We start from the raw sequence: 20269 nt of genomic DNA on the forward strand, positions 1-20269 counted from the left end.
ATGGAGGGAGAAGAGCTAACGTGCCCCTCTCCTCCCCAGTAAATCCATGCCCAGCTGAACATCCTTCTTTGTTTATACTGTCCAGCTTTTTCAATGTCCAGCTGTTGTCTCTTGCTTTGTACTTGACAGACACTGTCTTTTTGATTTATGTTCACTAAGAACAGTACAAAGGGGTCTTGCTCCAAAAGTAGGATTTTATGGGACTTCATTGATAAAAAAAAGAATTGTAATTGCATGGAAGTGTGAGATCACTAGCCTTCTTTCTTTCTCTTAGAAAATGCTAGCTGTCTTAAAGCTTTGTAATGTCGGACTACATGTGACATTACAAGCGTGTAGTGAAAGGAGAGTCGTGTCTGTTTTCATCTCCCTGGTTTGCGTGATCAATAGGATACGTGCTGTAGGAAGGAGTGTCTGTTACCACACCACCAGCGTGAACAAGTTAAAGATAACCTAACTCCTCTGGGTACCAGTAGAGTGTTGCCAGCCACTGCTTGCTGTATCAGTTGTCATAGTGTTCTCAGCGTTGCTTGTCCTAAGAGTAGGGGGCAGTGTAAATACGCTCATAACAGTAAACGTCAAGATACTAAAGGCTTCTTTTGTATCTAAGGAGCTGGAGCTGTGGCTTTTTTCCCCAACAGCTGTATTGGGAAAATGTTTGCAAAATATAGCAATATATAGAATATATAGCAAGAAGCATAGCAATAATTTTCATCCTTTTGTTCCTACCAGCCACTACTCTGTAGTTTGAATTGCCTCACATCAGTTTGCTTTTATAACAGACATATGACAAAGTTATTAACCTTTAGAGAGATGAAGGAGGATATCTAAACCTCCCTAGGAAGGTGAATTCAGGAGAGCTGGATGTACCCTTTCAATCTCTGCCTGTGCTCCTTTTTGAGCGGGTACTTCAGGTGCATTGCCTTGTAATGTGTGTGCTGCTTTTGAAGTCTAGCAGGATCGTTCTCAGAATAGAGTAGGGCCTCAGACACTGGGAATCCCAAGGCAACCTCTAAATTCCAGTTCCTGCTTGGAAACCGGTTGTGCTGTTCAAAAGGCAGATGTATTTTATTTTTCAAATCTGCATGAACTCTCATCTGGTGACTTTTCTGTGCATTTTAGAGTGGGGAGTAGGAGTCATTTACAGCAGCAATTGCATACCGACAGATAGCTCACCACCTCACAGCCTTGTAGGTAGGCTCTTCTTTTCATAGGTTAGTGCTACCTCTTTAAGAATGTGATAATGACTGATGACCCTCAAAGTGCAATAGAAAATAGAAGTCTGTCATCATCCTGTTCACATTTATTATTCACATCTGATATTATGACACAAGGATTGAAAAACCTGAGTAGAGAACTAAACTCAGTGACTGGAATAATTGCAGACACTCACTATGCTGACACTGTAACTATTACTGTTAGTATGCCTGACTAGTTACTTCTCTAAGTGAAGGTAAGTGCACAGATTGCAAAAGGACAGGCAGATGTGTTGGAATGGGGAACTGGAAAAGGAGGAACTCTTACACTGTACGTGGCAAGAAGCCCTGGTGCAGTGTGCGTTCAGAGCCTGTTGGTACTTGTAAACACACTGAGCGGCACACGACCCTCAGCCACCAAAACCGTATCCCCAGTAGTCTCTGAATGCACATCTTTGTGGGTTACTACCCTGTAGCTGGATCATGTAACTGATGATAGGGCAGTTACAGTGCCCCTCCTGCAAGATGCTGTTGCCTAGTGTTAGTGCTCTGTTTTGCCAAATAGAAAAAAATAGAATTGAATCAGAGACTTGCTCTACTTTCTGTGCCAAGGGACACTTAGTCCTCTTTTACTGCTGACCCCATTCTTGCCTTTCTGCCTGTCTGACTTTGCATGTGAGACTTAGGACACAGTCTATAAAGAGGGTAGATGGCACTGTTAATGCTCATTGGCACTGTGTCGTGAAGAACTGTGGAGCCCCAGTCACAATATTGTGTGCTGTGCAAAAATCTGCACAAATCAATGATAAGAAAAGTGCCTTGCGGACTTTGCAATCTAAAACGGTCGAAGTGGGCAAAGCTGGGAAGCAGGGAGAGAGATTACCACATGCCGGGAAGCTTTTAGGGCTATAATAAACTTGCTTGTTCCCTTTTCTTCTTGGGCGTTTGGAGGAGACAAGTGCCAAGGTAGGAGCAGAGATGAGTTCCGTGACGTGTGATTTGGTGTTGCATAGATTTTATATGCTTGCATATTCTTGTGAGCTCTCAAATTCTCAAATCAAACACTCAGATTCTGTTTTTTAAACTCGAAAGCCGGAGAAATACTTCTTCAAAATTGACCGTTGAAGTTTTCATGTATGCATAGCTGAAGTACTTCACTTCTGTGCCAATATTTTTAAACCAGCACTTATTTTTATTAAAAATAGAACATTTTTGTTTGCAGAATAATGAAAAACCCTAGCTTGCAGAACAAGTGGGGTTTTTTTGCAGACTGCTTTGATGATTGACAAAAACTGGCATTTTCTGATGGAAAAAAATCTTTTACTGAAAAATTTCCAGTGAGTTTCTCTGTATGTATTTTATACACTTTTTGAAAATATACTGCATCTGAAAGAAACCATCATCAGAACTTTTATTTTTTCCAGATTCTTGGCGATATATGGGATAGGACCATGCTATTTCAAACCTTTTTCATAAACAGTTTTAAGAAAGGAGCTGGCTGGCTGTAAATTGTTTATGTATCTAAATCAAACATCATTCTTCATTAATTTTTTCCCTACTGTAGATCCTCTTCTCCTTTGTATCTTTACCTCTATCTTCTCCCGTCACCCATCCCCTGTACTGTTATGCCTCTACCGGACATGTTCCTTAGGGTATGACCCTGTTGTGTTTCAACTGGCCACAGATGTCATGCATGTGTAATGAGGTGCTTCACAGCTCTGTGTTTTGCTCCCTGTGGGCAGTTACGAGAAAGCCAGATTGAGCCAAAAGTAAGCAAGCCGGACTCTGAATTTACTTGTGCTGGAGTCACTCCGTTGTCTTTAGCTGAATTATTTCCAAATTGCATCAGAACAAAAGCTCACCAAAATCCAGGTAGCCAAAAAGAGTCAGACACTATTCTTGCTGCTGCCAGCGGCAGAACTTCCTCTGATTTTTCGCAGCAGGAAGGTTTGACCCAGTTAGAATAAATCAAAGAGCTGCATTTAGCTTCTGTGTTACCTGTTTGAAACTTTTTCAGTCAGCAGCAACAGAATACAGCAAAAAGCCGCAAACAACAACAATCCTCCCCCACCTCCACCCCCACCACCATCTTTTCTGGTGTTCTTAAGCCCAAGCCCTGGCATAAGCAGGTGCAATTCCTGTTGCCAGTAGCATCCCTTCCTGCTAGGGGCAGATTTTCCTGCCCACAGAATCCCACACCCATCTGCTCCTCACCTGCTGGGGGTGAGGGAAATGCCATGTTTTACTGACCTTTGCTTTCCAGCCAATTTGTACTCCTTAACTTCATCCTTGGACACAATACTGCCAACTTGGCCTAAGCTGAACAAAGAGACACTGACAATTTCAGTTTCTTTCTTGTGTATTTTTATTGGTGCAATGAGTCATTGCGGAGATACTTTTGTGTATGATATTAATATTGTTTAATAACATTATCAGTAAGGCCCCCAGTCAACCCTGCAAAGTTGCTAGCTATGCCAAAACAATAATTTCATTTAAAATGAAGGTAGCAAAGAAAGTTATATCCAGTAAATCCGGACATCTTGAGTAATAGTATGCAGATGTACAGTAAATATGCATAAAGTGTTTCCTTTTTTTTTTTGACCTGCTTTAAAAATCTGTATATATTTATCAAGTGTCAATAGCGTTGCAGCCTTAGGCTCCTCATAGCCTGTCGCATGAGAAAAGCCACGTGTACATGTAGCAGCATGCTGAATACGTGACTGGACCTGTCAGTTTAGGGCTCATGGCGTAAGCAAACAAGTTCATCTTGTTTAGGGTTTCTCAGCACCCCAGATCATAATTATTCCTCATTATTTTGCACAGTTGTCATATATTTGGGTCTTGTCCAGGGAAACCTTACACAGGTCATGTCTAAACACACAGCCAAGCGTAGCTCTCTGAGAATTTTTCACCTGATCGTTTTAGCTCTGGTTTTGCTTCTGTTAATGGCACCAGCAGTAACTGTGGAGTGCCCTGCCAGCTTTTCCAGGGGGGTCTCTGAGACATCTCAGATGCTAATCTGAGCAGTGTCCTGCTGAGCTGGGACTCGTGCAGCTGATCGTCTCTTTATGCTCCTTCCTCAGCTGAGTATTCACCTTGCGAGTTCATCCCACGCTGCGCCAGGGCTCGCTTCCATTTTGACAGCTGTCCAGGGACGCATGCTGTGCAAGATGCCTCCATGTGCAAAAGAGCTCGTCAGGGTCGGACTCTCTGGCTGTAGTTTGTAGCTGTGACCTTTCCCATGAAACAATGATCCTTCAGTTCATGGCCTGATGAGGTGCTTTGGACAAGAAGGAACATGATAATTCTGGAAAAGGAACTTCTAAACTCACCTCTTTGTGGCAGCTGAATGCCGTGTCTTGCATGTAGGTGCAAGGATGCACAAAGATGCAGGACATGCAGTGCTGCAGACCCCGGTGTTATCTTTTTGTGGTCATATTTAGCTTACTTTTTCCTTCAGAAAACTGAGGGAAAGGGATAATAATAAAAAAAAAATGCAAGAAAGTGAATTGCTGCTATCATGAGGCTATCAGTAGTATCTACTGATAGCTATGTGTGTTTCTACCACTGTTACTGACACCCAGAACACTACAAATACTGTTTATCTTGCTGGTTGCAGAAGGCATGTCTGTGACATCCAGTGTTCATCACTGTGCTCCATCCTCTCATGTGCACTCAAAGGCTGGGTGTAACGAGAACATGGGCAAGAAACTGAAATTCTGAAAGCCAGAGTTATGTTTGTACCTACTGAGAGGTTTGGGTTGCACTCATGGATAAGCCATTTCATTTCTTCTTTTGTTAAATGGATTTAGCTATAGGTGACATAAATCACTGATTTGGTTGACCTTTGCAGAACACTAAGGTCCTTTCCTGAACCGCTCCATGTCAGCAGAAAGAAAAGAGAAAGATATGTGTGCCGTTGTTAATGCATAGTAGGAAGTTAGTTTATTGTGAGTTGCGTTGTCGAAGTGTTCAGAGGAAATTGTTCAGACCTTAGGAAATCATTTTAAAAACAGCAAAGGGACAATATTAAAATAGATCTTTCCTTCTCTATTGTTTAAGGCATTCCAGGTGACGAATGGGAAGGTTGAGGGAGGGAACTAAACGGGATGAGGCAAGATGCATTGCTAATCTAAGCTTAGAATATAATTTGAGTGACCACAGAAACGGCCCTTGCATCCTGATAAACTGAGGCTAAATCTTTCAGCTTTAGAGGAAATAAGGATGATTTTGCTTACAAGGTGATGTTTCTTCCCTGTTTTCCAGCACTTCCGTGAGCCACAGTCCTTTTTTGTGTTTTACTAAATCTTCAAAAACTAGCTGATATGGAAAGGGCTGTGCATGCACAGAGGCACTGCTTCCACAGGCACACGTGCACACATGCAACCCACCACTCGCTCAGATCCCAGTCTCCCATCACAACACAGAATATGAACCTAAATATCATCTTGAGCGAAGTTGTTTCCATGGCTTTTGTGAAGGACCGATCCTTTTCCTTGGCCCTAGCACAGTTTGTCCTGAAGGAGTGCTCCCAGCGTGTTGTAGCCTTTCGTGGGCGCTGAAGGTGTCAGGGCAACAGCACGCCAGCTCTCTGCGCGGTCCCAGCACTCGGCACTGATTGTCATCAACAGCCTCTGCTCTGGTACATGCCTGTACCGCAGTTTGTCCTCATGGTGATCCAGTTCACCTTGCAGCAACCTTAATCTTTGCTAGGAAGACAGCGTATAGAAAGCACTGTCGATGCCCCTGTGGGTGCCTACTAGGCTCCTTAAACAAGAACGGAAGGAAACTGTAAGGAAAACGACAGAATGAGTAAGGGTGATGTGTTTCTGGTGTGTGCAAGCCTGTTTTTTTAAATCTAACTATATACACAAATATAAAAATTCCTTCATGTTACATTATATTTTTCGATTTTGCAGAGAGAAAACTCTTGGAGTTCAGTTTCTAGCATAACCAATTCCTGTTTTCCATCACGCGACCTGTCACTAGATGATTCACGGAGGTTTTGTCTAGAATTACCAGGACTGAATCAGCCCTGCTGAGCCCTGCTGGCGCCGCACCAAGCCCGGGCAGAGCGCTCCGGCGGCCGCCGGCACCCTCGCAAACCCAGACCCCTGCCTGCACTTTTCTCGCCTCCGGTCTGGCATTAGAAATGACACTGTTTATGATCTTGTTTACTGTCTTTTCTGGCAAAAGTTTATTTTTGATTGGGCAGTGGCAGAAAAGGGGTTTTGTTCATGTTGTTGAATTTTTAGTTATAGTGCTTCAAGGCTGATTTGGAAATATGTTCTCTTCCTTGCTCAGCCCTCGTCCAGCTGTCTGTCTGTCTCCCATGGGTGGGTGATTTGTTGAGAGAAATGTCCTACAGGATTTTCTCTGGATCCACGCTCTCCTTACCTTTGCCTGTTATTTTACTGTTCTATCCAACTGGACTGCTTAATTGAAAACTTGTTTTTTAATAGGGTAACTGGTATTTGAGGTTAGTTTTTCATTAGTGGGAATAAATCATGCCATGATACTCACAGAAACACAATTCCACTGTAAGAAAACAGATAAAATGCATGATAATCCTGTCGCATGTTTCCCGAAAGTGATGCCAGGGAAAAAATTCCGTTACAGGCCATGCAGAATATTAGTTAAGGAGACACAGTTTTATAACAGTTGTGGGTCATTTTTAAATACAAGGTAGCCAGAAGTTTGTATGCAAAACCGTCCATGTTTGTATGCACTGTTTTTTGTGTTAGCTGCTTGTTTGTGCACACTGAGTGTATCCATAACTGCAGATGTGCTTGTGTATCTGTTTCTGTTGAGCTCGCCAAAAGCTACAGTAGCAAGTGGAGTCAGGCACTAAACATTGTAATCTCACGCTGTTATTTATGTTTCTTACGCTTAATTCCTTTTTCTTTTTGTTTGTTTTTAAATTTCCGTTCACCTTTCAAGAAGGAATAGCAAATTGTTCTATAAAACAAACATGGCAGAAAAAAATGATTAGTTATACGCAGGTAAAAGATTTTTTTTTCAAAGAGATGGTAAGCAATACTTTTCGGCAATACCTACATGACTGAGGAAGCTAAATTCCTCTTTCAAAAGTGACATGATATTTGGGAGGTTTTTACTATTGAGTGACAGTGGAAAGGTACAGAGGGATTTCTGCAGAAGTAATCCAGAACCCTGAACGGTCTCTTCTGCAACAGAAATGCTCTTTCTGATTTTGGCTGGGGATTGCAGAGATGCTGCAAGTGAACATGTATTCCCTTCATAAACTCACATTGTCCTGACGCATTTTGTTTGTATTTTTTATCAGGCTGGGATGCCATCATGGATTGGAAAGATGTCTTATCAGGAGGAGAAAAACAAAGGATGGGCATGGCTCGGATGTTTTACCATAAGTAAGCATTTTCCTTTGTTCGTAAAGCAGCATCTGAAAGTCACAAAGAATTTTTGAGGTTTGCTCTAACACTTTGAGCAGTAGTAGACTTTAATCTCCATGCCATACTGTAGACCGTTGCATAGGAACACCAGCTTTGCAATTTATTCATGCAAGCTCTGCTTTTTTGCTTGGGCAGTGCTTCTTAAGAACTTATGCTTTGCTTGCAGCAACGTTTTCCAGATGTTGCTTTCTTTAGCATCTCAGGCACAAAGATCTTCCCCAGGACTCTCTGTCCTACAGGTGCTGCAGAAGTCTGGTGCACTCTGGTGGAGGTCATGGGAGTTTGAAAGCCAAGCTCCAGCCCTTTTCAATTTTGAAGACTGCAAACACTGCATAGGCAGCCCAGTCTATACATAGCAGTGGGTAGAAACTTTCTGGATTGCTGTAGTTACTGCATGACTTTCTGACAGGACAGAATAATAATAAGTCAAGCTAGGACGTAGAAGTTTGATAGCTGTGCACCCAGACAGAGCAGGAAATAAGACCCATTTTTCCTGGAAGCGTGAATAAGGCCTGGGCACTTTGTGTTGTTGCTAGCCAGCTTCCAGGCTTAGATGAGAGACAGCCGTCTAGGAAAAACAGCTCTCTCCTCCAGTCAGACCCTTTCTGTTGTTCTCTCAATTAAACATCATACATGGGAACACTGTCAAAATCCTAATAGAGTAATGTACTTTATCTGCTCTTGAAAGGCCGAAATATGCGTTGCTGGATGAGTGCACGAGTGCTGTAAGCATTGATGTTGAAGGAAAGATATTCCAAGCTGCAAAAGCTGCTGGGATATCCCTACTTTCTATAACACACAGACCTTCTCTTTGGTAAGTACATTCAGGAGTTTGAAATGGTACTTGCTTTTAGCTTTCTGTCTGTCGGTGGACTGGCTTTTAGACGGTGGTCTGTGTACTAGGGCAGTTGTTTAATCAATATCTACTGTGCTAGCTAAGATAACTTGACTACAGTAATAGAGATGTAAATGTATTTAACATTGATTTTTTTTTTTCATTTTTGGGCACATATTTATTCCTCCCTCTTATTTGTTTATAATGCATTTCAGTTATTAACTATTAATAGCAACATGCTGATAGCTAAGAAGCAATTAATTAGTCTGCCGTGTCACAGCTACAGCAGATATCACCAGATTGTTCTGTAACATGACAAGAAACATGAGCTACGTCCTGGGGAGGTTTGCCAGTGTTTGGGGTAAGACGGGCAACATGGCAACTGGATAACCTACTCCGTGTCCTTTCATAGGAATTCATATATCCATTGTTTTAACCTCGGGTGTGTTCTGTATCGGCAGGGGTTGTGGGCTTTCAAAATGTGGTTGTCTATTAAAAAGTAAATACTAGACTTCTGAGAAAGATCATTCAAGTGAGGTAATATTGAGCATGGAATAGTCCATCAAAGGAAAATAAATATATTTACTGAGTACATAAAGCAATCAAATACTTCTGAAGGGCAAAAGGAGATCAAAAAGTGCAAACTGGCATTAGCAGTATTTGAACTATTTGTTCTGAAGGCCTTGATCTCTGCTCTCAGATTGCTTTTCTAGGCTGAAGACAAAAATTCAGTACTGGTTTGTTACTCCAAAAAGGAAATATCCATCTCCATTTGCTTCCCTTAAAAAGAATAGCTTTCATTGGATCAGGACCTCCATTTGAAGAAAAAAAAATAGGAATTCTGGCAGAAAAAAATGTCACAGAGACATTTATTTTTAAAATAATTTATTTTGCACTTTAAAAGAAAGGTATTATTTAAATTTTGAAAGATGGGATGGGATTATTTTAAAACCACTCTTCAAGAAAACAGATATTTGAGAGCATCCCGACTACAAACAGTGATGATGCAGAGGGAATTTCTGGAATAAAGCTCATGGGGAAGATGTGAGTTTACTTTCCTACTGAGATTACTAGTTTTCTAGTACTAGTGGGGTTCAGGAAGGCTTGGGATTGTCCTTGTAACTGCAGCTGTATTATCAAAATTATTAGAAATCTGTGATTTGTGGGATCAGGAACTGATAAAAACAGGTGGATAGATGGGAGGTGATTGCTTTATTCTACAAAAGTAAAAAAGAAGTGTTCAGTGTTAAGAAATAAGTATCGAATACCTTTAATTCAGGAGTGCTTCTATAGGCAGTGCACTGCATAAACCCAGACTGGGGTCACATGCTGTGCTCTCAGGACAGCACCAGGAAATGTCTGCTCTTTTATTCAAAATATTATCTGCCTCCTTGGACCACAACAATCAGCCATCTCAATCAGCTGTCTTAGCATCCTGATTTTTTGATTTTTGTGGAGGAAAAATAGAGGGATCAGTTAAACATTTGGTGTTGTAGAGAATAGCGTACAAGAAGTGGTGAATGGAAGCCTGCAGTTAAGTATCATTTGAGTCTCATGTCATAAACTATGGAAGTTTATTAAACTTCCCTTGGTGGAGAAAGTCACATTCCCTTGGTGGGATTTATAATCACTATTTTATGATGCATCTTATCTTCAATAATTTATAGTGATAAATTGCATGGTTGTAACAGCAGCTCTGGGAGAGCTCTCTGCTCTCCCTCTTACACCGCCTGATAAATGTCTTGTCGGGTCTTGACAAACTCCACCTGTACACCTTTGAATATTTTCGGTGCACACACCCTGATACTTACTGAAAGATCTGTGACTCCTGTGCAAACTTTTTTATTTTGGCCCCTTGCAAATCACACAGTGTTTTAGGACTGGAAGTTTCTTTAGCTGACCTTAGAAAATGCAGGGAAACTGAGGTGCAATTCAAACAAATTAGAGTTTCATCAGTAGCATCAGGTGCACCATGCCTGCCTAAACATCTTTTCTGCTAGGGCGTACAACACCTCTTAGAACGTGAGATAAATGCGATTAAGTGGGCCGCACGTTCCCTCTCATTCTTGGGAAGGGAAGGGACTGTTTGGATGTGCAGCAAGTTGAAATCAAGAGGAAGGTGGGTCAGGCATTGCGTGATACGTATCTGTACTGTCGCTTTATACCTGCAACTGGAAGGAAAATGAGTGGGTAGGTGTCACCCCTTCTCTCCCTCCAGCACTGGGGGCTGCAGCTCCCTTGGCTTCTTCGATTCGTGCACCAGGCAGAGGTGCCCAGGATGGTCAGAGCAGGGACTGGCATTCCCGAAGGTGAGAGGAGCCTCGTCTGCTGCTCCTCTGAGGGCTCCTGGAGAAAGAGGAGTCTGGCCGAGCTGCGATAGAGGCAACTGCAGTGGCAGCCAATATTTCTAAGAGGCAGCTGGAAAGCGGCAGCAGGTCACGAGGGCCCCCTTCCCGGCAGTGCGGGCTGCTTGAGGTGATGCTTGCCCCAGCTCAGGAGCCCCACCAATGCTCATACCTTATCGCTGGCTTCTCATTGCCAAATTTCACCAATGGCAATGGCCGTGGGAAGTGCCAGTGGCAGGCTTTGAAATACCCAAATCCCCTACAAAAGTGTTGTGTGTTTCTGAGTCACTGAAAAGATTTCAGAAGTGATCCAGTGATTCAAAACCGGGCAACACTCCATTTCCCGAGAGGCAGCACTCAAAACAGGTATCTTGCTCAAAACCTGTCCCAAGGAACCTAGCACATCGCTGAATTTCTATGTGAAAAACACGGACCATCTGCTCCCTAAGCCGTTACTAATGTTTTAATTTCTAACGCAGGAAGTACCACACTCACTTGCTGCAGTTTGATGGACAAGGAGGCTGGCGTTTTGAACAGCTGGACACCGCTATCCGTTTATCACTGAGTGAGGAAAAACAGAGACTAGAATCTCAGCTTGCAGGAATTCCTAAAATGCAACAGAGACTGAATGAACTGTGCAATATCTTGGGAGAAGACTCGGTGCTTAAAACAATGGACAAAGAGGAATAAATAATTTATGTTTTATGTTTTTAAAAGTATTTTTTTAGTTAAAAGCATTACAAATTCAGACATTATCCTTTGCATGCATTGCAATAGAGGCTTAGAGCATAGAGAAACAGCCAGCAACAAATAATGCTCTGAATGCTATGTAAGACTTTAGTATTTTAGTATTAAAGAAGAAAGTGGTTTGAACTGTGAAAAGAAAATAAGCAAGTGCACAGAATATAAGATTAGTCATTGCAGCTTATGTTAATTCCTAGTGAAAGCCCAATTCACTGCAAAAAACTACCAGCACGGTTAGGTTTTCTAGGTGAATATTTGCTTGCAATATCTTGGCCTGCAGAATGTGCTCTTGTACCAGGTCACTGTGTGCATATGATATGCCTGCTACGCAGAGCAAACCTGGCATGAAAGTCAGGCATGGAGCACAGCAGAGGCAGTGTCTGGATGAGTATGCAGATGCATGCAAAAATCTCATTTGGGTATAAGAAACATTCTTTCAGCCCATGTAAAACAAAAGTCCAGTTCTGCTACTGAATCACATGCGCAACTTTAGCTGCATTTCCGTAGGAAATAACATAGTAGGCTGACCAGAAGAGAACTGGCAGAGCAACCAACTGCCCTCACAACCAAGAAGTGGGGAGAGAACAAAATATGTAATATACATCTGCTGTACTTTCTGCCGTTATGCATAGCTTCAGAGGCTCTTTGCCCTTCGTGATACATCAATTTGTTTGGAGGATTATTTATGTACCCTATTTAGGAACATCTGGTGGATGGGTGGAGCACTGGGCCTGGCATCAGGAGACTTAGCTTTTTGCTCGACTAACTCATTCACTTGCTATGTGGGCCTGATCCAGCCAGCATCCATCTCTGACCCAGTTCCTCCGTCTGTAAAATCACAGTATGAACACTTGTTTGTTCCATACGATGCTTTGTGTTGAGGAGGGCTGTAAGAGAGAGAAGTGTTGGTTTCTAACAATGTATTCAATTGGCGTGGCTGTCCTGCCAGTTAAAATGCTCAGCACTTATAAAGGCCTGTGGAAAGTTAGAGCATTTTGTAACCACTAATTAATGCCTGCCATATCTTGTTAGAATGGGCGAACACTGCCCTCCCCATGTGCAAATGAGAAAACACACTGGTAAACGGCTTTGCTTTCAGATGTGCTCACTGACTGTGCTGTCTGCTTTTCAGTTCAGTAGGAACCTTGTCCCCAGTCAATCACAAGATGCTTTAAACTGAAAACCCATAAGACAGTGCTGGCCTGAGTGCCTCACTGGAGGCCAGACCCAGTGAGTCAGAAATAAAGACGGGAATAGATTTAAGAGCTCCCAACTTGCTGTCTCTGACTGCAAGAGCACTGTCTTTCTAGATGAAATACCACAGCCCATTACTTTACTTGGCAGCAGCATAAGCTGGGATGGAAGACTGCATTTATGCAGCTGCAGAGATGCAGCTAACTCTTCCCCCTCCATTGCTAAAAGCCGTTCAGAAACAGGCAGTTTGGAAATGAAGAGCAGGAGGACAAAGCCTTAGCAAGTGTTTAATCTGCTGCGGGTAAATGAAGGAAAAGATGTAGCAATCTTGAAATTTGTTCTTTTTTTTTTTTTTTTTTTTTGGTAGAAGTGTGACTCCTTAGAGGATTTCTGTCCGGTGGTTGCTGCTTAGGCTGAGCAGGGGCAAAGCATAAGTGAACTGTCAAGGGAGCAGAAATACTTTGGGCTCTTTTGCTGAGTTGTATTCAGATGCTGCAGGCAGCGTTTCATATGAGAGCAGGATTCCTATTCTTCTCAGAGCAGGGTGCTCAGCAACAGCACTAGAGAAAAGACTTTGCAATGGCACCTCATCATCTTGGCAAAGGTGATGTCTTTGTCACTGTCCTTGCCTGACTTCTGCCATGAGGAGGCCAGCCATTATACTGGGAATGCTTGAGCACTCCCAAATTATGCAAATTCTTCCCTCTTTCTGGTAACTTCACCCACTTTTCCAGGACTGGTTTAGACAATGCAGCCTGTCTTATCTGAACATGTAGCTATTGGCATCTTAGCAATTTGCAGTCCTTCCTGTCCCATACCACCACTTTGCTCAGTAAAAAAGCCTCTTTGATGGAAAGACAGTGATTTGCCAAGAGTTTCAATGGAAGAGTGTGATAAGTGGGGAATTAACTTGATCTGCCAGATCCCTAACCACTAGGCCATCTTCCCTCTCATTGTGTGCTTGACTTGCTACTTTTACGTATGCCCCTGGGGAACTTGCAGCAGGACTTGGAATAAGCCTGGTCTCTGCCCTGCTCCTCCAGAGTCTGTGGCTTGAATGTAACCCTGTACTTGTCCTGGCGACAAGAGTTTGTTCCTCTCGTTAGTTTTCTCTGCGAAGTCCCCCGGGACATCTCACTGACACGGAATGGAAAGCTCCTGGGAACCTTTGAAAGGGATGAGAAATTAAGGTTCAACATAATAAGATGTTGTGAGGTAAAGCACAGACTGGAGGTCCCTAATGTGGTAGATGACATGTACATGCATTTTAATTTGCAAGTGCCTCTGCTTGTCTCTCTCCCTGAAGGCTGGCTTTCCTCCTTCTCATCTTCAAAGAAAAATTCATAACTGCTAAGCAGAAAAGATGTCAGCCAAGAATCTGTTCGCAGTGCACATAAATGAGATGACTGATGTTTTTAAAGGCTTTTGCATTTTTGAGTTATGTTTCTCTAATATGGCGATGAAGCAGGCATGCATCATATGCCTGTGTGAAAGGGTAAGACAGGCAGGCCCAGCCCCTTGTCCCAGCTGCAGTGTATCATTCTGCTAGCACAAGGCAGCTGCAAAACCTCTTTTCCACAAGGCTCTCCCAAGGCCTCCCAAGGAGCTCTGGTGGAGGAAGGGGCCTTCCCCTTCCTCTCTCAGGTGGGGTTGTTCCCCACCTCTCTCTCCGTTAGGCACTTTCTCACGTGGCTGGGAGCTAAACCAAGGTTAGGGTGTCCAGACCGTTAATGAGGAGGCAGCTGAAGAGTGTCAAACAATTGGCCCAATTTGACATAGCTCAAAGTGTGGGCCTGCGCGTTCCTAGACTCCCACTGAAACGCTCTGCCACGGCACTTGACTTTTTGGGAGCTGTTGCTGGCAGATGCAGCACCTGAAATCTGCATCGCCACCTCGCAGAGATTGAAGCTGCCACCCCTTATGGCACAACATTTTCTGAGGAAACTGTGTTTAGAGGAGGAAGGTTTGTTGTTTTTTTAAATGAAATTCTACATAAAACATACAAAAGATACAAATGTTACTGATGAAATTTTGATGAAAGCCAAAATCACACCGGAATCAACCTAACAGTATTTTACTTGAAGATTGATATAGATTTCTGGGATCCAGGATCATAACAGCCTTACTCCTTCCCAATCAGTAGTACAGCATGAAATATCCCTGCATCTCACTCTGTTATTTGCATTCTGCTAGGCATGAGAAGAACGCGAGAGCGCTGACAGGAGAAGAAACCCTTCTCCAAATGAGATCTTGCTGAGTTATACTGAGCCAGTTTTAGAAGGATTTTCTGTACCAGTGACTCATTCTTTTGAAAGTGAGTTTTGTAGCTTGATGAGAAGCTGCCCTGGAAATTTTCTTTGCAAACTTTATGAGTTGCTCCCAGTGCTAATTGAGGCAGAAGTCTCCCGTTCTGCTTTTTGAGTTTTACCTTTGCGGAACAGAGGGCAGGAGCCAGCTCCCTTTGTGCTGCTTGAGTCAGCGCCAGGAAAGCAAGAGTGGAGGCGCACACTGCCACAGGGAAAGGCCGGGGATCCCCCACGCTGGAGCCAAGGCACGGGGAGCCGCTCACTGTGGCCGGCGAGGGGCGGAGCGGGGCCAATGCCTTGGTGAAACCCTTTTTCGTGGAGTGAAGGGAGTTACCCATCAGGGCTTGTTGCCCTTTCAGGAGCTGGGACTGCCCCAGAGGTTGCGGGGGGTGACTTTTTGGCCTTCCTTCAGCTCTCACATCTGGCTGGAGCTAGTTAGATGCAGCTGTTTGCATCAAGGCATTTATGCGTTCAGAGCCAGATACTGCAAGGTGCTCAGTGCATCTGGCCTCCTTCGAACAGCCTCTCATCCCCCAGAGTTCGAGGCAGGCTGGACTTGTCAGCATCTACATCCTGGAGAAGTAAATATTCTCAGCAAAATTCATACCAATTTCAGGCACAGGGTGTAGGATACCTTACAACAGAAGTATGAAAAGTCCACATCACTTCAATCAGTTAATGTGAAATTATTTTTTGCAAGGATGTGAGAAAACACTTTTTACTCATTGGATTTCAGTAATTTTAACCTAGGATAAGTTTTTTTGTTCACTTAGTTTTGAGAGTAGACTAATTCCTGTTTCAGAATCAGCACCCCTCCTTCTGCAGGGAGAGAAAACCCTGACCGTCTTTTGAAGGAGTTTTTTGAAACCAGTGGGATTTGTATTTGAATGAGGAATGAAGGACTAGTTTTTTAATGGGATATTTATGGGGAATTTGCAATAAAAATTGTTTCCGAAAGCAATTAAACACATCTACTGTTCCCTGACTATGTCTGAATGATCATAATGCATGTCAAAGTCAAGTTTATGAGCCTATGACCAGAGATTTCAACTATACATAGAATGAAATCACCCTGCTCAGCTGTTTATAAAGCTTAAGAGAACCAAACTGCTAATCAAATGTGTCTTTCTTTTGGTTATGTTTGATATTAATGCCTTTTAAGAGCAGACAATTTATACAGCAATAAATTATGCTTTACAGTTGTAATTTATTCCAACCTTAAATAAAACATGTTGCATTTACTTTGAGTTTACAGTGTCCCTTATGAATTATTTGCAAAGCAGTCAAGACCCGTGGGAGAGTTTTGCTGTGCTCAGTGAGCCCCTTCCCATGCCTCAGCACTGTGACGGGGTTGGAAAGCCAGAGGTGGCTGTTGGGTGTTTGCAAGTCACAACAGGCGTTTTGTTCCTAGGTCAGGCTGATGTTGAAGACTGCTGTGAGGTTTCTCATGTCTTGCGTCCATCCCTTTAGCCCTGATTCGTGACAAGAATCTGTGTCAAGATGGGCCACTGCTTGCCGGGAAGTTTTGCGGAGAGGCTGGGCACCGAGCAACGCGCCAGAGGCCGTTGTCAGCAGCACAGTGTCAGGTGGACTCAGCAGCACTGCTCCCAAAGGTTGCTATTGTGATGTTCATGAGATAAAGTTGACACATACAGCACTGGTGTCACAAATCTTAGAAGCAAGTGCCCAGGTTGGGCCGCAGTAGCAGACAAGGTTTTTCTTCAGAGGTTAAGATCCAAAAATAATGTCTGTACGCCTGCGGACAGGAGTGTGAGGCCCCTAAGAACACCAGCTGAACTCCTTGGCACCTGGAGTTGGCTTGCGTCTAGCCAAGTGTGCCAGGCGAGTGCCAGGGGATGGTGAGGGTGTACGAGATGGTGGTACAGGGTTTGGATTATGCAGTGGAGAAGCCCATGGTGATGGTAGGCCCTGAGAGCCAGATCCTCAGGGGCAACTGAAGGCTTGTCACCGTGCCTGGCTTTCAGGTGTTGCACCCTCCCAGGGGGACGGCACTGGCAGGCATGGAGGTCCAGCCTGCCAGCTGTGAGGAGGGTGTTTTGTGTCATGGCCGTAGGACCATGCTGGGCTCGTGTCAGACAAGGAGGAGACAGGCTATGTAATTGTGAGGGAGCTGGGCTGTGAGGTGGTGCATGAGTTTCATTTTTTTGTAAGACTTGCCTTCTGGTCTTTGGAGAACATTTCCTGCTTTCTGACCAGGCCACCGGAGGCTTGGCACTGTGGGTGGCCGTAGCTTACTGGAGCCCTGGGCCTTTACCTGAGGGGTGAATATTCCCAGAAGGGATGGGGCAGTAATATGGAGCTTGCACCAGCTTATATCAGGAGCACAGTGGATGCAGGAAATATTCTGAGTGGAGGTGTTCAAAGGCTTCCTGCAGGTGAATTTTTCTGGTTAGTGAGGAATATCTGGAAGCACACCTTATGCTGTCTCTGTATGGCTGTATTTCTGATTGTGGCTCATTCTGTGGCACCTGATTTATATTTTTTAAATTAGTGTCTTTAGCCTCATGTAAATGAGACCATCTATGACAGGGTGACACTGAAGTGTAAGGAATACTGCACCCTGCATCAGTTTGATGTGATGAGCAGTCTGTTTTTAATAGCTAATTAAAAAAAAAAAAAGTCAGAGAGGGAGAGAGCCTGTGACTGTGGCTGATTTAGGGCTGAGGAACCAGCTGGGCAATGGGGCTGGGAAGAAACCAGCCTGGGTTGAGGGTCTGGGAAAAACCATCCCAAGAGAGCCCATGGGAAGAGCCAGCTCTTGGCAAAATCCCATGGAATTTGCCAGCTAAAGGGAAATCCCCTGGTCCAGACTGAAGCTCACAGGGAGTAAACTGTGAATGGGATCAAAAACCTAAAATCATGAAAAGAGAAGGAAGTCAGCTATACAAAAACAGTGCATAGAGCTGCACCCTCTGTGGTAAACAGAGCAAGCAAAGCCAGCGTCTGGCATTAGGAAAGGAGATAAAAATTGCGCTGGATTTCACTACTTTGGAAGGAGCTGGCAAATGCTGGCACAGACAAGGATGGTGAAGAAGCACCTTTAGCTCAGAGGGTTCCTGCCCAGGAGTGCCGTAGCACAGCACGAACTGCGAGTCCCAAAGCCAACGGACTTCTGGTACGTTAAGTTTAGTATTTGTGCATGTGTCAGTAAAACTGTCACTGAAAGAGAGAAGGTGACAGGGAGAAACTCTGCTAGGAGTTTTTTTCCACTAGTTAATCATATGTTGATTATGCAGACTGGATTTTTTAAGATTGAAATGAAAACCTCATTAAAAAAATTACAAAGCATTTTCCACGCCTTTAAGAAATTTACTCCTCTTACATGAGAGTTCATTTGCAAACTAAAGCTGTTTCGCAATTGCTGTTTGGGGTCCCTCCCTTTATTCCTGCTGTTCTTCCAGTGTAAAAAGGAAATAATGCAACCTATCCTGGCCATAAAATATTTATGCAATAGTGTATTAGCTTTTTTCTGTTAGCATCATCAAACATATAGTGATAAGTCAGCCCTGACACAGTACTTGTGGAATAATGTGAGAATCAAGAGAAACAAGAATATTCATTTATTGATCAATTTTACCATGAAAATTGTCATAAAAGTTGTTCAGATTGAGAATGTCTTTGAATGGAGTTTTGTATTTTTTGCCTTTTAGATCCACATTTCAAACATACCAGATTCAAAAAGATTGGGGTCTTTAGGAAACAGAAATTGTTTTCCCCATACATGATAAGCAAGATATTGAAGCAAACCTAAGCCTGTTTAATATAGAAAACAATTAAACAAATTGCACTCAATAATTATGTGATATCCTTGATCTCTTTTTTGCAGTTAAATTTTCCTCGATTATAGCCATGCTGTGCTATAAATACATTAAATTTATTAGAGGTGTCTCTATCAATTGGCAATTCCTGTGCCAGTGTTTTTAGAGATCTCTATCTTTATGATGGCAGTCCCATGAAATCTTTCTTCCCTTCACACCAGCTTTCCTTCCTCACTGGTGTGGGTGCAGCACTGAGCCCATCTGGAGACATGCCAGTTCTGGCGCCCTCCCCATAGGGAAAGGTAGAGCACAGACACGGTCAGGACCAGAAGACCCCCACAAAACTCGTGTCCGGACCTTGCACGTGTTTCCCAGCAAGACCAATCACATCCCCAAAGATATGCACCCTGGAGACTTTGCCTTTGGTGGCAAGTGGTGTAAGAAAGATAGGGGCTGATGGATAATGTCGAACGCCTCTGCTTTATACTAGAAATAGTCAGCAAACATCATTAGGAATGATCTCAGGAAATAAAGTCTGCACAGCTCAAACAGGCAGTAGCTAACAAGGTACTAACGTGCAACAACTCGTAGAGATAAAGCTGGGCTTTGGTAGCTGTATGCTCATAATAATAGGACATTCTTGCACTGAACAAACATTTTCCTATAGCAGTTTATGCTGGCAGTGCTAGGGTGGAGTAAAAGTTGTACAACTCATACTTGTGAAAAACGAATGCTGAGAACCTTCCCTGATTCTCTTTTAAACATACCAGGTGGTTATCGAAAGCACACAATTACTTTTCATAACGTTTTTTGGAGAATTTATAGATAGCCCAAAAATATATTCACTTCTCAAATAATTATATGCCTGGTTTAAGCAGTGCCGTTCAGCTAAAAATGTCTTATATCCAACGTGAAATGGTAGCCACAGAAGCAAATTATGAAAATCCTGATTTCCTTGCTAGTGCAAAATGAGTGTACAAGGAGGTGGTGTTACGGTCTCTTGCTAGCCTGTGTTTATATTGTAATCATGTTATGGAGATTTCTGACTAATCGCTAATCTTCACTTATGTTTGTGCCATATGGCTCCTTGGTGAGCATCAGAGGATAAGGACTCGCTGTTTATTAGACTCTTATTTACATTAATATGGGTGAAAAAAAAAGAACGATTAATGCATTTCATGCAAAGTGGAAAGCTGAGCAAGGTATGTATGCCTTCCTGGGAGAATTACTGTGTTTCCTTTGTAAAGATTTACTTCCAGGGACGTCTGAAGAGAGGCTAAATTCCTCTGTCAAGTCATTGGCTAACAGCCGCTTCTGTCTAAGAGAGGTTTTAATTAACAGCCAGGAAAAAGAAAACAATCTTCAGTGGCTCACTTGCTGTGCTAAGATGAGGGAGCTGCTCACAGGGGACGGAGGTGTTGCTGCGCAGGCTGCACGCTCTG

General features: G+C 43.2%; 1 protein-coding gene across 1 annotated transcript in view; it reads left to right on the top strand.

Moving 5' to 3' along the window:
* Window positions 1–16300, top strand: part of ABCD2 (ATP binding cassette subfamily D member 2) — a 53295-nt gene extending 36995 nt beyond the window's left edge. Inside the window, exons 8-10 of the mRNA XM_009665994.2 lie at window positions 7498–7582; window positions 8313–8438; window positions 11284–16300. Coding sequence (XP_009664289.2) covers window positions 7498–7582; window positions 8313–8438; window positions 11284–11494 — 422 coding nt within the window. The 3' untranslated portion in view covers window positions 11495–16300. The remainder of the gene's footprint in view (window positions 1–7497; window positions 7583–8312; window positions 8439–11283) is intronic.
* Window positions 16301–20269: the final 3969 nt, after the last annotated feature.

This window comes from Struthio camelus, chromosome 1, assembly GCF_040807025.1.
Source record: "Struthio camelus isolate bStrCam1 chromosome 1, bStrCam1.hap1, whole genome shotgun sequence".
In the NCBI taxonomy this organism is placed as follows: Eukaryota; Metazoa; Chordata; class Aves; order Struthioniformes; family Struthionidae; genus Struthio; species Struthio camelus.